The sequence below is a fragment of the Lampetra fluviatilis genome, chromosome 4 (genome assembly GCF_964198595.1).
Source record: "Lampetra fluviatilis chromosome 4, kcLamFluv1.1, whole genome shotgun sequence".
Taxonomy (NCBI): Eukaryota; Metazoa; Chordata; class Hyperoartia; order Petromyzontiformes; family Petromyzontidae; genus Lampetra; species Lampetra fluviatilis.
The window spans coordinates 12,262,815-12,281,462 of record NC_136278.1 but is presented as its reverse complement, the minus strand read 5'-3'; the positions used below and the strand labels follow the sequence as shown (position 1 = coordinate 12,281,462).

At 47.3% G+C, this 18,648-nt stretch overlaps 1 protein-coding gene across 5 annotated transcripts in view; it reads left to right on the top strand.

The window, feature by feature from the left end:
* LOC144931572 (serine/threonine-protein phosphatase 2A 55 kDa regulatory subunit B beta isoform) overlaps positions 1–18,648 on the top strand; it is a 210,270-nt gene that overhangs the window by 89,023 nt on the left and 102,599 nt on the right. Inside the window, exon 1 of one of the 5 annotated variants that reach the window (XM_078855574.1) lies at positions 17,151–18,481. The exons of the other annotated variants lie outside the window; for them this stretch is intronic. Coding sequence (XP_078711700.1) covers positions 18,412–18,481 — 70 coding nt within the window. The 5' untranslated portion in view covers positions 17,151–18,411. Of the gene's footprint in view, positions 1–17,150; positions 18,482–18,648 lie in introns of those variants that run through there. 5 annotated transcript variants of the gene reach the window in all.

Below are 18,648 nucleotides of genomic sequence, written 5' to 3'. Positions count from 1 at the left end.
GTGTTACGATGGCAGTGTAACATGCGATGGATGAATTACAAAGAGATGGTGAGAGAGGTGTTGATTGGATTTGGTTTCGGTAGTCGTGAAATCCAGGATATTCGCGCTTCAGGATTTTTGAGAAAATGTAAAATTGGGAAACAGGCGGCATGATGCAGGAGGTGTGATGGGGCAGCGTGATGTTGGGAAATGCGAGGTGGATGGTGTAATGTGGCGAGATCTGATAGAAGGTTGTGAACAGATGGAAGCGTGGGAGGCATGCCAGAAACATTAACTTACAAAAATGCAAATTTTAAGATTACATTCTTTTTTTTCTTCTTGGTTCTTTCGGTAAAGTCACGTAGAAGGGAAGTAATAAAATAATAAAAATAAAACATAATAAAATGAAATAATTCTCACGACGTTTCGGCTACAACGCAAGCAGCCGTCTTCAGGTGAAGAATGAGACACTACCAAGCTAGGAGCTTATATATAAACTGGGTTGGAGGTGGAAGAGCGCCTTAACAAAAAGAATGTGCATATGAAGAGGAATTTAGCATATTCATGGAAAATGCGTAGGAGGTGGGCGGGGGGGGGGTTTCAAAGGCATATTATGCCCATGCATTATGCAGGATCAACAGCACCAAGGGGGGGTGCAGGGAGTAGCATTAACAAAGGAAAGGAATGTTATTGATATGTAGCTGCAGTTACTTTTTCCTCATATTCCAACCAGCAAGTCTAAATTTATGCAAAATCCAAAGGTTAATTTAAACCCCGGATATTTTAAGTCCATTTTATGATCTCCTTCACGATTCCTGAAATTGGTTGTTATACTTGGTGTCCGGAAGACAGCAAAACATAAAATATTTTTCACAAAAAATATAATTTTGAAAAACATTAACAATAAAACCTTTAACTTATGGAAAATATACTTATCTTTGTACACACTATGTGCTGCTGTGTTTGCTCCTGAGGGAATGTCAAGGTTCATCAAAGGTAATTGCAAGAGACTTCCAATTATCCGCCCCGATAACTCTGATTATTCGCGATCCTCGGTTCCGTGGGATTTGTTAACCCTTGACCCCCTCCCTCCCCCCCTCCCCATTGTTTGAAGCCCGTGGCTCTCACCTGCGTACCGCGACGATCGGTGTGCTTCAATGTGGATGGGGCAGCCACATGTTCCTGTAACATTGAGCGTGGAAGACCACGCGAGATGAAACTCTGCTTCTCGCGTTTCACTTCACAATTGCCGCGACACTTTGCGACTCGCTGCAAGCTGCAGCTTGCTATTTTCATAGTTCCCCCCCACCCCCCACCTTGTTATAACGTTGGCCTCTGCGTTTGTTTGCGTTTGCTCTTGCCCATAGCACCCAGGCGTCGTTCTTGCGTTGGCAGTTGCGCGACTGGCTTTGGCTTGCTGAGGAGTACTCGGCGTAAAGTCAAGGTCTCTCTCGTGTGTGTGTCGTGCGCGCGGTATTAGGAGGCAGAATGTTCACCGGTTGAAAGGTTGCCATTTCTTTCCTTTTGAAGGAACACACATGCCTTCGTTTTTTGGCTCCACTCACTGCATACGGTGCGAAAGAAGTTCAACATACATACATACATACGATGCGTCATACATGTTTACTTTAGAACGCATTGCACATTAAATAGAATTACAATTTTTCATGGAACCTTAGGCTGATGGTTGATTCCAGGCTTACTTGCTTGTGTATAAGTTACATATATGTTTGAACTAAAAACATAGCGTGTACAGTATTTTATAATTAATATTTTTTTTGTCAGAATAGAAAAAAATATTCCCAGTCTCCACAAAGCATTTATATTCCACACAAAAGGAGACTCAGCGACGTGCTTGCGAATGTCTCTGTTCTAATTTTTGTTGAACAAGCGCCAATTCCGTCGTTAATTGGATAAATTGACAAAGGCGTTGTGCTCGGCCGTCTAAAGAATAAAGATGCAAATTAGGCTCGTGACGCGTCTCGTTGGGCCGCCGCTGTCCGTCACCCTGACAAAGCAATCAATGCCGATGTTGCACTACGAGCTACGCACACACGCACACACACAGCTGCCGCAGTTCACTTACTCACGCCGTATAGATTAGAATGTGCTATGCATCTACTCTAGGATTCCCCCCCCCCCCCATTTAGCCACAAGGAGCGTTCCGTTAGCGAGCTCCTTTAACGATTGACACGGCACACGAGGGGGGTGGTGGCACGGATGTACTATACGGTGAACTTCTTTCACGCCGTACGTAGCCAACTGCGCTAATTGGAGGTGCGGGAGAAGGACAACAAACAGTTCCCTGCCGTTGGCCATACCACACGAGCCGCGTGTTCGAGACGGAGATGAACTCGTGGAGGCCGCTGTCGTGTTGAGCTGCTGCTGCCACTAAGGTCTACTCAGAAGCGCTTGTGCGTCCGTGTGTGTGTGTGTCATATACGTTGTCCATATATCACCAGTTTGGTGTATATATTTGACACAGTCGATTTGAAATTTACAATTCCACATGGACAGGCCTTGGGCAACGTTTTGCCCCCCACCCCACCCCCTTACTGGGAGATACGATCAAGGGGCACTTTGGATATTGGGATATTTGCGAAGCTGCCGTGCTTTACGAACCCAGAGCTGCCCCCCCGATTAAAGCAGGACACGGCAAAAAGGTTCCGTTTGCAAGGAAAGCAGCTGTGCTGCAAATGGAAATCATTAAGATGCTCGTTGGTGAAAAACAGTGCAAGATATAGCTCCTTCGTGTTCTGAAAGGCGCGTGTTTTGCAAAAGGCCTTTGTTAATTGTTTTCCCCATCAGTATATGTGCTTGATGAATTCAACAAAGTGGGCTGCTCCATTGCAGTGCTGTGGGTTTGCGGTGTGTAATGCGAGTGCAGTGGTGGCACAGATGTGTGTCGCGGTCCTACGCTACAAACCTAGTAACCTGATTTCGATTCCTAGCCGTGGCGGACAAACAGCGGTACAGCGTATCTGGCGTGCACATTCACTACGTGTCTCTTCTTGGTTCTTTCGGTAAAGTCACGAAAGAAGGGAAATGATAAAATAATAAAAATAAAACATAATAAAATACAATTCTCACGACGTTTCGGCCACAACGCAAGCAGCCGTCCTCAGGTGAAGAACAGGTCTGTTGAAAATGTCGTAATGAGATTCGCGGAGCACTGGATATTTACAAATATGGTTTTATACCCCATGAAATCGCTTTCATAGCAGTCCGTAACCTGCTCATCTCGTGCACGGTGTTAGGGATACAGTGCTCGCTGAGCTGCATTGACTTCTGGTTGCTGAACGAACACACGAGGTTGCACTCATTCCACAAAAAAGTTCTTGCCACAAATAACCCACAATACCTTGCTGATCTCGTCGAGGAGCAGACACTGTCGCGTCAACTCGGTTAGCCATCGAACAAAGACGGTCACCGCATCCCCGCGCGCTTTCGGATGCACTTTCGTGTGCACTTTCTGCAGCCGTTTAGAACGCTCTACCTTGTAATATTAGGAAGTCACTGGGAGCTATGCACTTTTAAATCTAGATTGAAAACTAATTTATTTAAAATTTGAATTTTGTGTTAGTTTGTCCTTCCCCTCCCCCCCGCTCCGATTAGCACGGTTGGCTACGTACGGTGCGAAAGAAGGTGAACATACAGACAGCCAAGAGCCAGAAATTCCACCACAATCTTGGTTGTGCGTTCTCCAACCACGTACACTCGTGAGCGATCTGCCCCAGTGCCTATATCTACAATTACTGCTTACAGCCGGGCTTCGCCAGATCCGATAAACATAAAAGACAGTATGTTGTGACGTCTGGCCGCGGCCCTATGCATTTGTCGGAAGCGTTGCTCCATTCGCACCTCTGCAAAGAGGAGGCCCTCGTGTTTGCCGTAGGTAATTGGCGCCCGTGGTTCGTGCTCGCCGCCTCTCGGCAGTGGAGCCGGCGACACTAATTATAATTGCCTCCCCGCTGCGTACAATTCAATACTGTACGCGTGTCAAAGAGCTTCAGCCACTTTCACATCTGTCGGCGAATTAATTATACACGATATATATGTATATACATGTTGCTGCCAGTGTGAAGTTAGATTCGTTTGTGAACTAGTGAAAGGAACCCAGCTAATTGCATACTGCATGAAAAAAAGTGTAGTGCCATTCTTTTTAAATGTGCAAGAAAATGCACTTTTTTTTGCAAGCTTGTGCAATTGCATAATGATAACTGTGGCAGGCATGGGAAATGGAAGCTATGCACACTGCAATCTTATAGGGGACAATACATGTCTTGTGGTGTGTGCTGTCTTACACGTGGAGAGCGGTAGCGCAGCGGTAAGCAGCACACTGCGCTACGAACCACGGCGACGCTGGTTCGATTCCCGCTTACGGCCAACACCAGTGACGATTATCTGAACCTGTCCTGGGCCTCCCTTAGGTCGACTCAGCTTCAAATGATTACCTGGTGTGTAAGCATTGCTACTGGGGAGAAAAAGGCGGCCGGGCGTGGTGCTGGCCACCCACCCCCGCGTGTACCGTACTGGCCTTCACAGGCACTCACTAACGGCACTTGTCCCTACAGTCTGTTTAAGGCTATATGGGTGGGGGATCTTTGCCTTTGCTTTCTTACTCGAACGTCCAGGCAAGTCCTCTGCACCGCAATGCTGTGATTCACGGACAGCTGCATTGGTGCTCGTCGTTTTACCCACGAATCTGCATTGAAGAGATGAAGCACGGCTGGGTATGCTTTAACGAAGTAGTTTAGACAGGTTATTGAATTTCCACACACACCTTGATGGGCTGTTCCTCAGAAATACAGACGTACAGGCCTCGTGTACATTTTCTCCAATGCCGCAACACCAACGTGTTTTTATTTTGAGATATTCTCTCTGCGAGAATGAACGAGCGCGCCGTCTCGGTGACGCATGCACACACTTAACGTGATGTGTCAGTTGTCTTACAGGCGCTTTTGAAATAACACTGCCATGGAAATGAGGAGCCAAGAGGCTCTGCCGGAACGCGACGAGCAGGTTCGAGTGACTGCTTTAAACGCTCGCTTAAAAAATCTCGCGTCGCGAATTCAAATGCGGGGCGTTCAAAACGGGCGGGAAAAACTGATAGTGGACGTCCATCCCTCCGGATGCCTCTGGCCCCGCGGAACTCTGCCCGTCACCGCCACGTCGTTGCTCGAGCATACTTTGTTGTTTACCGTCCATAATGGAGGGGGGAGGGGGGTGTGCTAATCGTGGGCAGTTTCAGTGTAAAGTTACACCAGTAAAACAAATGTGTGGGCAATGCCGCAAATATTTATTTATATGAACCGGCACTTTGCACCGTACGTAGCCAACCGTGCTAATCACGTGCTTCATCAGGAATCAAACCAGGGACATTGTTAATATTTTTCCAGTTGTTTCTGATCAGGCATAGACTCTCAAGTTGTCATGCAGTGTGTTGGTTGGTGTTTAGTTTTGACAGCCTGTGTACATATTTAGTCCTCAGTTTGAATACACCTAATTGAACTGGAAACGGAAAGACGTTCAACAAAGAATTTCACGGCTCACTGTTGTGATGCAGGCACAGTGGAGAGCCACAGTCCAAACGGAGCCAACTCGTGTCTCCACTGCCCTCGTTTCACATCGAACTCCCAGCATTTTCCAATCGCAGATAGGAAGCCAAATAAGACGCGTGGGCGATCGTGGGTCGGGGTCGTCTTTGGCCAAGGTGTGAACACTTGGGTGTTCACACCTTGGCCGGCCGGTTGCCTCTATCTTGTTCCGTTTGTCTTTTGCGCACGCGCTGGTCAAATTAGCTACAGGAAAGTCGAGGCGTACCCACTGTGTATCCCACCAGAATTCAATCTACAAGCACAGGTTGCTGCCTTCACCAAGTCGCCCATTCTATAGACGCCATCCTTTTATTTTTATGACAGCATTCGGCGGGGGGCGTTTGGTTGGTCAGGGGTCAAGCGTTACGGGCGGGGAGAAGGGGTCTGGGTTAAGGGGTCACGCCCGGTGGTATCGAGGTGTGCTCTCTGGTTTATTGAACCAGGGAATAATCACCACCCATCGACCTGTCGTGACAGCAGCTCTGGCTTAAGAGCTGTGATTGATAGATGAGCCATTGGGCCTCGCTTTATCCGGCTCCCCCCCCCCCTGTAATAGACCCATTAGCTGGGACAGTGGTTTGGTCCGTTGCCTGTTGCTGTTGGATGTGTGCGTGTTGTGTGGGGCATTACATCATTCTCACGAATCCAGCCTGTGATGTTTTGAAACCTCTCATGGCGAACGCGAGCATAGGAGAATGAATAGCCAAACCCGATCATGCCATCGCGATGTGCTTTGCCAGGCGATATAAAGATCTTAAGAGGAGGTGCTGGGAATGTTTAAAGGTCACGGTGCCACAGGGACGAGCTCAGGTTATTGCAGGCTTGTTTCCCCAACTTGAAACGGTGCGCTCTGTGTTGTGGAGCCCGTGGGCCCAGCGCGCGAGGGGTCTGTGCCAAGGTGCCCCCCCCCTCTCCCCCACGTCAGCCACTCCGCTGGACGCTGGTGTTAATGAGCCTCTACTTGGCAGGGAATGGTAGTGCACACGATAAACTAATTTTAAACTAAAACTATAAACTATTTATATTTTACCATGTAAGGCCCCACTGAGCTACATAGCTCTTTTTTAGAAGCGAACCTGGCCAGCACAAGTGATAGCTCAACGAAGTGGCTTGTCGCGTGGAAATGCATAGCAGCCGAATACTCTTTAGACGCGTGACGTTGATTGTAAACGTGGAGGGAGAAACCAGATGAGCCTGTGTGTATTTGGGCCACTGATCCCCCCCCCCCACCAACGTTATGCTCCACCCACAGCCCCGAGTGAGTCAGGGCCCCTCACCCTCACGTGGTGCCTCTGAGGCACATTTCGGATTTAATTCATCACGGTTACAAGGCATATAAATATACAATCGCGTATCATACCCATGAGCGTTGAAATAGATTTTGTCATTGGTTAACTTGACGCCAACGATATCCACAGTGTGAACAAAAATTGTCCTATGTATTGCACCTCCCGGAACAACACCCTTTATGAATCGGAGTGCTGAATTGCGACCTCGTGTGCATCATGCTAATCTCTCACATGAACATAGCCACTTCCGTGCCCTCGTCGAGGAGGCCGCTCTCCTATCTTACAGTTACATGCTAATTTCTCACATTCACTTTTATCTGACAACAAAACAGCTGTGTTAAGTTGTTAAAACACCAAACTGAAACCTTTTACAAGGAATCATGTCTGCATTAACAACAATACTTGTAGTCAGAATGCAAACAAACAACATACTCCGAATATATATGCATTGCCTTTGAAACTGATTGGTCCACACCAGAGACAGCTTTCTTTTGAGCCTCGTCTCAAACGGTGTTAGACCAGAGACCAGAGGACGACAAAAGGCATACAACACAAAGACAATGCCACTACCCGAGTAATGAGAGCTCGGGGTGAGCATCGACGTCATGGGACATCCTTTGCCATACCAAAATTAAACTATTTAAAAGACTATTTTGACCATACGTACTGTGGTTAATGCAGACATGATTCAGGTTTCAGTTTGGTGTTTTAACAACTTAACACCTGTTTTGTTGCCAGATTAAAGTGGAAAAACCTATTCACATATTTTGGTCCTGGCAAAGGAGGTCCCACGATCCTGCATACAAGGCGAGGTATTTAACATCTCGTCATCGTGGTGTAGAATTACATCAATCTCTGCCGATTTGTCTTCACCAAATGCAGGCGTGACTAACGCGGATACACGCGGTCGCCCTCTGCATCATCGCCCCCATCGAGAGCGTTGTTCCGTTAAGCGCAGGCGGCACTGGGCGTGGCACGGAACCGAATCGTTTTATTCGCCGGTGTCAGGGGGACCCCAAGTTCGTGTGGTCCCCTTCCTTCGGTCATCAAGATCATCCGTTGTTTCCTACGGCCACCAACTGCGGCGGGAATTCCTGATCGGCGGCAAAAGGGAGAACACTCGTCCTCCCACCCTTCCAGTTTGGAGGAAGTCGTGATCTCGGTTAACGCTCGTAATTTTGGGGGTTGCATCTTCGGTTTCTTCCGCAGGGAGATACTAATTTTGCCCACGGCGGAAAAGCGAAGTGAGAGTCGCCATTGATATTGTTATTATCAGCTTTCTATTGCGCTTAGATCTTTTTTTATATTTGCGAGTAGTTTTATTTTTACGTACAGCGCTTTGAGATACTTCAATATGAAAGGGGCTTTATTAAACAAAGGTTTTTTTTTTAAACATAGCCTCGGAATCTCTTTAATAAAATGTCTCCCTTAATGGAGTGGCTTGTCAGCTTGTTTTAAGGTTAATTGAAAACAATGTTAATATTGACGTTTAACTTAAATAGGTTTTTGCCTTGTTATAGACGAGCGTTTGATCGCATGCCGTGCAGCCATAATGTAAACCGTCTTAGAAAAGTAATGTTAATATAAGCAAACTTCACACTGCCTCCATTACACAAATGATTTGACGAGACTGCGTTGGCAGTGATGCACAAGCAAAGCAACTTCAACACCCAACTCATCACATGTGTCAATAGCATTGCATTAAAAGATATATTTGATAAAAAAAATAATTTACTTTAAAATTGATATGTTTCGGTTATATGGACTTTGTTTCCTTTTAAAAGCATTCTCTGTTACTGTAATGCAGCTGTAAGGCCAGCAGAGGGTGCACACTCGCTCACAAACTGCCCCCTTGATTGTAACATGAAACAGCGTTAAAAAAACATTACATTATAATGTAATTCTTATTTCATTTGCATTGGTCAGAACATTATTCAGACGCAGAGTTTTAATGCCTTCTGTGACGGCATGCACGTTGTGTTTGGGAATGTCGGTTGACGTTGGCCTCACAACAACAGCAGCGGCTTTTGGCTGCTCGCCATCCAACACAGACGGTCACTGCATTGTGCGCTTTCAGATGCACTTCTGCGGCCGTCTGGAACGCTCTTCCTTCCGATATTAGGAAGCCACTGGAGCTGCGCACTTTTAAGTCATCTAGATGGAAAACGAATTTCTTTAGAACTGATTTTTGTTTAGTTTGTTATCCTACCCCCACGCACCTCCGATTAGCGTTGTTGGCTACGTATGGTGCGAAGGAAGTTCAACATACAGCCAAGAACCAGAAATACCACCGCACCTAAGTTGTGCATTGTCGAGTGACTTACGCTCGTGAGTGATCTGTCCGGTGCCTATCTTTCCCATTACTGCTTAAGAGCAGGGCATTGCCAGATCAGTCGTGAATTGCCACTGTCTGGTACTGAGAAATAATAATTAGTCTCCTGATTGAGGCTATCAAAGCTGCTTTAATCTCGACTAAACTACTAAACTTTTATTTTATTTTACCAGGCAATGCCCACTGAGCTATGTAGCTCTTTCAGAACCGATCTGGTTATCACAAATGATAGCCAAACGAAGTGGCTTATCACGTGTGAATCTATAGCAGTCAAATACTCTTAACGCATGTTTCTAAATGTGGAGGCAAAAACTGGAGAATAATCCACATGACCACGGGGAGAACACCATAACACACATATACAGGCTCGAGTGGCTGCGCAGATTCTAACCCAGAATCCCCAATGGTATTGGTTGCACGCCATATGAGTCGGGCATAGAACTAAATATTACTTTTCGATTTAAAGCGTTCGTGACTGCAGGGCTTCATATTCTTGGTTCTTTTGGTAAAGTCACGTAGAAGGGAAATAATAAAATATGAAAAAATAAAACAATAAAATTCTCACGACGTTTCGATTGCAACACAAGTAATCATCATCAGGTGTGAAAACCACAGTAATAAAATTTGATTTTCACACCTGATGATGATCACTTGTGTTGTAATCGAAACGTCGTGATAATTGATTTTTTAATTTTTATAATTTTATTATTTCCCTTCTACGTGATTTTACCGAAAGAACCAAGAATATAAATATTACTTGATTAAAAAGTGCTTTTAGAGAGGTAGATCCTGTCTGGGGGTGGTTCTTTCAAAGCAGAAGGAGATGATTAAATATATCAGCTGTCAGCACAAGTGTTCCGTGTTTCTTTTCCGTGGCATGCAAGTACCTACCAGTTTACACAACAGGTCATTAGGGTGGCTTGGAAAACAACCGAAAGCGTTATTATTAATGTAGATATTTTAAAATCGCAGGACTTACCAACGTTCTCTTGATTCTCGAACGGTGGGTTACGTCCACTGGCGCAGTCTCGGTGAAGAGTGGGGAATGTATCGGTGTTGATAGAGACGCCACACAAGCGATGGATATCAGCCAAGGTCCCCTTGGTGCCATACCAACCCGTAACATCATAACACAACAAGATTGTGGGTGCCACGGTAGCAAAATGTCGGCTGCCTCGCCTGGTATACAGGAGGTCGTGGGTTCGATCCGGACCCTGATGCCTGCTGTATATTTAGAGATTGCATGTCTTTCTCCTTGTGGTTGTGTGGATTTTTCTCCGGATCCTCCGGTTTTCCCTCCACATTTAGAATCATGCGTTTAGAGTATTTGGCTATTAAATATGTTGCCACATGATAAGCCACTTTATTGGGCTATAATTTGTGATAGCCAGGTGACTTCTGCAAAAAGAGCTGTATATCTCAGTGGGCCTTAACTGGCAAAATAATAAATAGTTCAATCGTTAAGTTTTTCGTTCTTGTCATCACTTCCGTTATCCCACCACTTCACTTCAAGTCCAACATCGCTCGTATCAATGCCACCTTTACCATTGCATCGGCGCAAGATCCCGTCTCCTGTCTGTATGTTTGTGTATGTTGAACTTCTTTCGCACCGTACGTAGCCAACCGTGCGAATCGGAGGTGCGTGGGGAAGGACAGCAACATTTTAAAGAAGTGAGTTTATGTAACGTGGAGACGCACTACACCAGTGTCTCTCACGCCTGTTACGTTTGCGTGTTTGTTTCACGTATGTAGGGTCGTGATTCTCAACCCAAGCCCTCATTCCGTCGGACACATGACAGTGGTGTTACTTGCTGTCCGTAGCTAAATTGATACTGTGCTGTGTGGTGTGTGTATCCAGATAACAATCATAATAATAAACAGTATGTGTTATGTAACAAGTGGGTCTCTCAAATTAATAAAAAGACAGGGAGGCAGAAATTAACATGAAGGCTATGCCAGACTGTGGGAGCAGTAGAAGAGAGAGAGAAACTTCCCTCCCTTGTACAGTACGTATGTTGAACTTTTTTCGCACCATACATAGCCAACCATTGAAAGTGTACAGTAGGTAGCGTTTATTATAATCTCCAATTTCGTTTCATTTGAGGTCAAGGCCGAAGAGGGGAAAAGAAATCCCTTAATCCATAATACAGGTTTTTTTGGGGTTAGATCGCGTAACTATTTGGATGATATTGGTTGCGAAAGCCGACGTGTTAATCCCAAAACCCCTTGAGGTCCGCAGACAACGCCGGAGCTGTAATTTGTTTGGCCCGGGGTGGCAGAAATGCCGGCGTTTTGTGGCGATGAAGATAACGGGTTAAACGTGGCTGTGACGGGATGGCGTGTTCTGGCTCGTGGATTTGTTACCGTCAGCTCTTTAGATTCCTGTGCTGCACGAGGGATCCCGGCGGCGCAAGGTCATTGGGAATATGCAGAAATCTCGTAAAATAAACCCGCCAATACAGCAATGCGCGCTGCCAATCAGCCCTAATGGCAATTTTGTAGTTGATGAAAACGCATTCCCCCCCCCGCTTTGTAGCTATCCCATATGTTTTGGGGTTGTACGCCGTGAGTAGTTTGGCGCAAGGTGGTCGCGACGTTTCGCTGCAACCGCGTGCCGGGGAGAATTTATTTAGGAGCTCGATTCACTTCCCCGGATCGAGGCGTGGAGACGCCGTGCCGAAAAAACACGCGGCACAACCGGAGGACGCATCGGAGAGGAGCACACGGTCCGCGTAGTAACCTACGCGGTAAACGTCCCGTGCTTTAACCCCGCTGTGCCTGATTGGCTTAATTGCCTGCTATTTAAAGTATTGCTTTGTTACTTGAAAGGGCACGGGCATCTGAATAATATATGTTTAAAAGTGTTGAGAGCGGCGCTGTAGGTAGAAAACCGGAATGCTGTGCAGGTGTGAACATTCGTATGGCCTGGTTCAGCAGCAGCAGCAGCAGGCTTCAACAGCTGACATTGTGGAGTTGTCAGATTGTAAGACAGCTGCACGAGATAGCAGCTGTATGGAGTGGAGAGCAATGGTGGGATTCACCGGAGCTGATATTGCACAAAGATTGATATTTGGCTTCCCCTTGTCGTGATGTGTTTTGAACGTTTGTGTTCACGAGAGTAACACGTGACACTGGGCAAACCAATTAAAGGCCATAAAGAATGTGGCACTTCAAGGAATTGGGCAAATGTGTAACCATTCATCTCTTCGTGGTTCAACAAATTGTCATGATTTAGGGTCACAATTCAATTCACTGGACACATTTTTTGGTTTGCCCTGTCCTTTTGAATGTACTGCCTCTAGTGACTGCAGGCGTGATGTGATGAACCCATTACATACAACATCTACAAAAGTGGATGGTTCTCGTGCGCATGGTTTGATGCACTCACCATGAGGCAATTGCAAAAATAATTGTCCCTAATTTATTGAACCGATGCACCATTACATTTCTGAGGGAAATGCAGCTTTAACTAAACGGTGTTATTTGAGCCCCGTTAGATTCCCCATTTGTCTGTCTCTCTCAATCAGCTTGGCGGTGCGCACGGCGAAGGGCTCTGCTGCTCTACGTGAATGTTTATTACAATCCACCAAAACCCTCGGCCCATCTCGGCGGGGGTTACTTTCTTAAAAAATAGCCGCGATCCTCAAATCCGCGATCCGCAAACTCAAATCCAAATGGACGTGTTGGCGGTACACTTGGTGCAGCATAGCGCACCGGTCCTCAACAAACAGTTGAAGAATCCAAATTTGAACTGCCGTTCGTCTTCCGACTGCTTCGACATCACGAGAACTGATTTTTTGACGCACCATCACCACCCCCGCAAGATTTTTTGACCACGGGTTTGCGAATCGCGGGAAAGTAAATTATTATTGCGAAAATTTTTTGTGTTTATAATTACCTCCGCACTACCGGTGTACCGCCAATACGTTTATGTTACCCTACATCAACCCAACACGTGAAACTGTGATGAATATTCTCGATAGCGTTAAATATAACTTGTACAGTAAATGTATAGAATGGGGAAAAAAGTCATGTAGTTTACAGTACTATACATTCACCGTAAAAGTAAACCTGAAAATAAAGATGAGGTTTATGACATGTACAGTAAATGTGCAGTTTAACATAGAGCCAAGTAAATAAACTTACTTGTGCTTCCTGTAAATGACGACGATGATGATGGCGTGCAGATTCTTCCACGGCAGCATCATCGCGAGCAGAGTGTGGTTGTTAGACACCAGCACTTATTGACGATGGGTACTGTCCAGGAGCCTCACGCTCAACCGTGACATTGTGTGTCCTTCAAGTTCGTTCCCTTTAGTTCATTGAATGTCCTTTGTCCGGAGTGGCACCGCATGCCACCGCATGGAAGTTCACGTAGTTAGTGAGTACATCTGTTTGGTGAATACCCATGCAATGCTGCAATGAACGTTAGAAACAATGGTCCATTATCGCTGCATATTGCTGTTGATGGATATAAATAGTATTTAAAATTTAAGATTTGCTTGAAGTAAATAGAATAGAATCGTATGTTTCACAAGGCAAATTTGTATTTTAAGGCAATGGTGGGGGGGGTCGTTGTGTGTGTGTGTGTGGGGTGGGGAGTGGTGGTGCAGCGATTAGCGCGCTGCACTACGAAACTGGCGACCCGAGTTTGATTCCCGCTCGCGGCCAACACAAGTGACGAGTATCTGAATCGGTTCTGGACCTCCCCTAGGTCGACTCAGCCTCAAATGAGTACCAGGTGTGGTGTGTATACATCACCACTAGGGAGACAAAGGCGGCCGAGCGTGGTGCTGGCCACCCAACCCCTCGTGTGCCGTGCTGCCCTTCATAGGTGATCGCTAACAGCACTTGCCCCAACCGTCTGTTGAGGCTGTACGGGGGGGGGGGGATCTTTGTCGTTGGGGTGGGGAGAATGTGAAGAACGAGAGCTTTAACAATCACACCATCGTCTGGCAGTGTGCGGACGCTGTCACCTGAAACGATTCCTCTTCTGCGATTTTTATTTCATTTCCCAGCAATATGAAACATAATTGCTAACTCGAGCAGAGTAGCACTCACACCCCTCTCTCCCTCCCACTGGAGCCCCGCAGTTTGGATCGAGTGCTCTCGCCAATAACATCTGGCAAGCCAGAAGAATATCGAACACGCCTGACTGCTGATCAGACGCATTTTAAAACCAGTCCAGAGTTTCCTTCCTTTATCAATGTCCACCTGATGGATTTATGTTCTTCTGGAAGCCAACAGGCCAATGGACGTAAATATTTCTTAATTTCACTTATAGTTGAACCACATGAAGGAGTTTCGTCCCGTATGCACTGTTAGCGAGCGGTCGGTCAACCATCACGTAACTGCTTCCCGTTGCTCTAACGTCGTGGCGAGTGAACCTGTTGGGGTGGGGGGCAGCCCGTGTAGTTTGCGTGCCGGTCCTGCACAAAAAGAGACAATGGTGCTTTAGGCTGAGCCTTGTCACCATTCGTTGAGAATTCCTATCGACTCAAAACACTCGTTCACCGACCAAAACTAAAGGGAAAGTAAATTTGATAGGTGCCGTTGAAAGTTTGTTTTGCTCTCCCATGGACTGTACCAACTGCTCTGTTTTAGTTTTGTTAACGAAGGCTTCAAATGTGGAGAGGCCCGGTGCCTCTTGCACACCACCAGGCACCGTTTCGTGGTGGGAGGGCAGCAGAGCCCATACCGCATTCGTGTCACTCGCCAAACCCTGAGTGACGTCAATCACCAATTACATGCTGCTTTTTTTTTCTTTCACATGTGAATGAAAGTTTGTGACACTTTTAGGTCAAGAGGTGCTGATTTATGGGAAACTTCCTTGTGTGTTATATGATCCTGTGTCGGAGATCAACATGACTCTGCACAGTGCAAACGCGGCCACCAGAGGGTAACCTATCTTTGTCCCGACCGTGATGCATTAATAGTACGTTCATGCCGAGCGTTGTCACAGTGGTAGTACGAGAGGCACTTTGGGAACCACACGGTTGTGTATACCATGCCGTGTGTGTGTATATATATATGCGTTGTGTGCTCTTTGTATGGTTATGCGAGCTGTCCGCAGACTTTTTTGGTGCCGCGCTCGCACAAAGGGCATTTCACATGTACGTGTGTTGCCTGCACAGTAAACTCAGTTGCTAACGCAGAGCGGGGACTTATCTTGAATTTGCCAAAAATCGAGACTGGATTTGTGCTCAGTGTCATTTGCCGCGTCAGTGCCGCCATCCACACAACTCCTTATTTATAATCTTCCTTAAGACACGGCGCCGTGGTAAGATGCTTAAAGTGCGATTACAGTAATTAATGTGGTTATCAGTTTCTATTTACATGTTCTGATTTATTCAAAGCCCTGTTTTTTGCGTTCAGCGAGGCTTCTTTAGTCTTTTAACTTTTTGGTGGAAGATTGCTGAGCATTTCTCCAGCGGATGAGTTTATTGGGTTATTTGATAGATAGTCTAAAACAGAGTTGCTGTAAAAAGGACGCTCTTGATTTTGGGATTCTCAGGGTTCTTAATTTCGAGACTCGGAGCCGCAGACGTGTTGAGTGAGTCTTGGCGTCATGGTGCGTACCATCCAGCCATGGAATGGTTTGCCATGATTCAGCATTTTGATCATGTTTCAATCTCGTTTTGATGATTCCCGTTTGTATTGTTTTTCTTTTTTTGTGTCTGATTCGTACAGTCTTTATGCTTCATTCACGTAAATGTAACGGCATATAATCATGGTAATTTAATAAGGTAAGCCCTCTCAATAATTTTTATTTTAAGTTGGTTCGATGGGATTAATGAGGGGTTTTAGCTTGTTGAAAGGAATCCAGAGTGCCTGTAGGAAAGCCATTCAAGCGAGGAGATGACACTCAAAGCTCCAATGATAGATTCAGTCCAGACACACCACATACATACAATCGTTGTGTGGTCTGAGCCCATTGCTTTCCTGCCGTTTTCTCGCAGCCCCATGCCCTCCCGATACTAACCAGGGTGTGAACCCTCCGTAATTTCCGAGGTCCGTTGAGAGTGGGCATATTTATTCCGGGTGATTTTGGCGCAGGGGAATACGTTTACGACACATGTAAAATAAAACCGCGGGTGCTTATTCACGCGATTGGATTCACCCCTGAAGTCGTCAGCCACAAGAATATATTTGAGTCGATGCATTGTCCAGATTCTTAACGGTTCACTATAAATACCTGCGCTGCGAGACCAGACTAAGCCATGAATGTGATTCGTACAGTGCGCAGTTAATTTACCAAGTCTGGAGGCTCTGATATTCGTGACGCCATGCAGTATAATGTGATACAATGTGGGATCCAGCAGCGACACAATACCAAGTGGCTGCTCGCTGAATGGGCCGGCCCCTCTTCAGCTTGCTGTTTAACCTCAATAATGTGTCATTTGCAAAATAATTACCGTGCCGGCACCATAAATAACTTTGCTATGAAATATTTTTGATGACACCTTTTAAAAATACTAAACAAAACCCACAGCCTGATGTGTGTGTGTGTATGTAATTGGTAATTATGTGATACCACGGTGCCGATATGTATACAGCACTTAATCTATATGTAAATGACTCCTGTTTTATGGCCACCCAGTGCTGAATAGAGGAGGGGGGATTGCAGGGGTGGTGTGGGGGGAGGGCGGCTGGGGGGGGGGGGCCGTGTGGGGGGGTGTGTGAGGTGCCACGCCGCACTAGTGAATGGCAGTGCACTGCCGAGCCTGGATGGTGGGCCTGTGCATCGCCCCGACGTTCCGCTTGATCCCTCCACTGTCCGCCCGCCCAGCCTCAACCCCCGAACCGTGCCTCCCTCTCCCTGCATTGATCTACGTAGCGCTCTCTCTCCGATAGATGACGCTCTCGCTCTCCATTGGCTCTGGCAGAGTGGATACCTCCCACCCCACGTTTATGCCTTCTTTTTTTTATGCGGCGTGTGCGTCAGACTGCGCAGTCCGCTCGCTCGCTCCGAGACGGCATCAGCACCATAATAGCGCAGCGCGGCGCTCTGCAAGCGTTGCATTGCTCTGCGTGCGTGCGAGAGAGCGAGCGGCAGAGCGCGCGTGTTTACGCGCGTGTGCGTTGCATTTTAAAACGGTCGTGCGTTTTTTTTTCATCCGGCCCACGGCGTCTTGGCAGTCTCGGTCATGGTGTGTCTGTATTTTCCATGAGCTTTTAGCCAATTGGAAAAGATTTAGTTTTTTTTAAAGATGTATAGTCAGGGAATTTTTTTTTGTATTTAATTATTTTCGTGTAAATAGCTTCCCCTCTCATCCTCGCCGGTCACCCGGGTTACCTAACCCCTCCCTCCACCTATTTTCGCGGATGAGCCGAGCGTTCAGCGGGTAGAGCGAGAGAGGCCGCACGCCACTCCCTCCCTCTCCTCTCGCACGTCCGGCGTGGCGGTGTCGAAGCCCTCAAGAGCCAGGCCGGCTGTCGAATTGCCACAGGCCATCTCTGCCGTTGCTGCTGCCGCTGCCACCGACGTCGCCATCGCCAGCACTTTATATGGGCCCGGAATGGTGAACACTTTGGAGGAAAGTACCGCTGCTGGGATCTTACGCAGCACCGAGCTGCTTCTGCCTTTGCCGCTGCTGCGTCCGTCGATGTCCAGCTGCCCGGAGGTGGATACCTCGCGTCTGCGTCTGCACTGAGGACCAAGATTTTTCAGCCAAGATTTCCCAAAGGGGTCCCCCCCCCGCCACCCCATAGTTGCGCTGCAGCAGAGGACCAAGTGACGAGGTGTTTTCTAAAGCCGTCTTCCTCCGCATTTTCTGTTCTCATTCTACCTCCTTCCATCCGCTCTTCACTTCGTTTCATCTGCGCTTCTCCTGGCACGGAACGCGGCTCGTTCCGGCAAGGTGTGGCCCTGCAAGGCACCCGACTCTGGTCGGCAGTCGCCCCCCATCCATCCATCCATCCGTCAGTCTATCCGCCCGCACGCCCGCTTGCTGCCTGCCTTGATTATTGGAAATTGCTGTCATTATTGCTCCTGCGTTTTAATCTGCGGGAAGGAGCGCCGCGCCGTGCCTCCACCGCGGGGGCCCCCCTGTACCCAGCTGGTTTCTGCGGGAGCATGGATGTGGGCTGGCCGGGCCTGAGCCGAGAGCCACGTTCGTCACGCTCACGCACTGACCGCAACATAACAACAACAACATAACGCCGACAACATAACACCGGCGACGTGTTATGCTGACGCCCAGTCTCCGCGTCAATGGAAGAGGATATCGACTGCAGGAAGATCAACGGCACTTTCCTTCGCAACCACAACTATGTCACTGAAGGTAAGCCTGCCGGGGCCGGTGGTGGTGGTGGTGTCGTCGTCGTTAATAGCCTTGGAGAGAGGCGATGTGAGACGAGAGAGCTGCAGGGAATGGCGAGGCCGCGTCTGCCTTGCTTTGCTGGCGACCAGGTGCATGTTGAGCACATTGCGTTAGAATGTGTGAAGGGT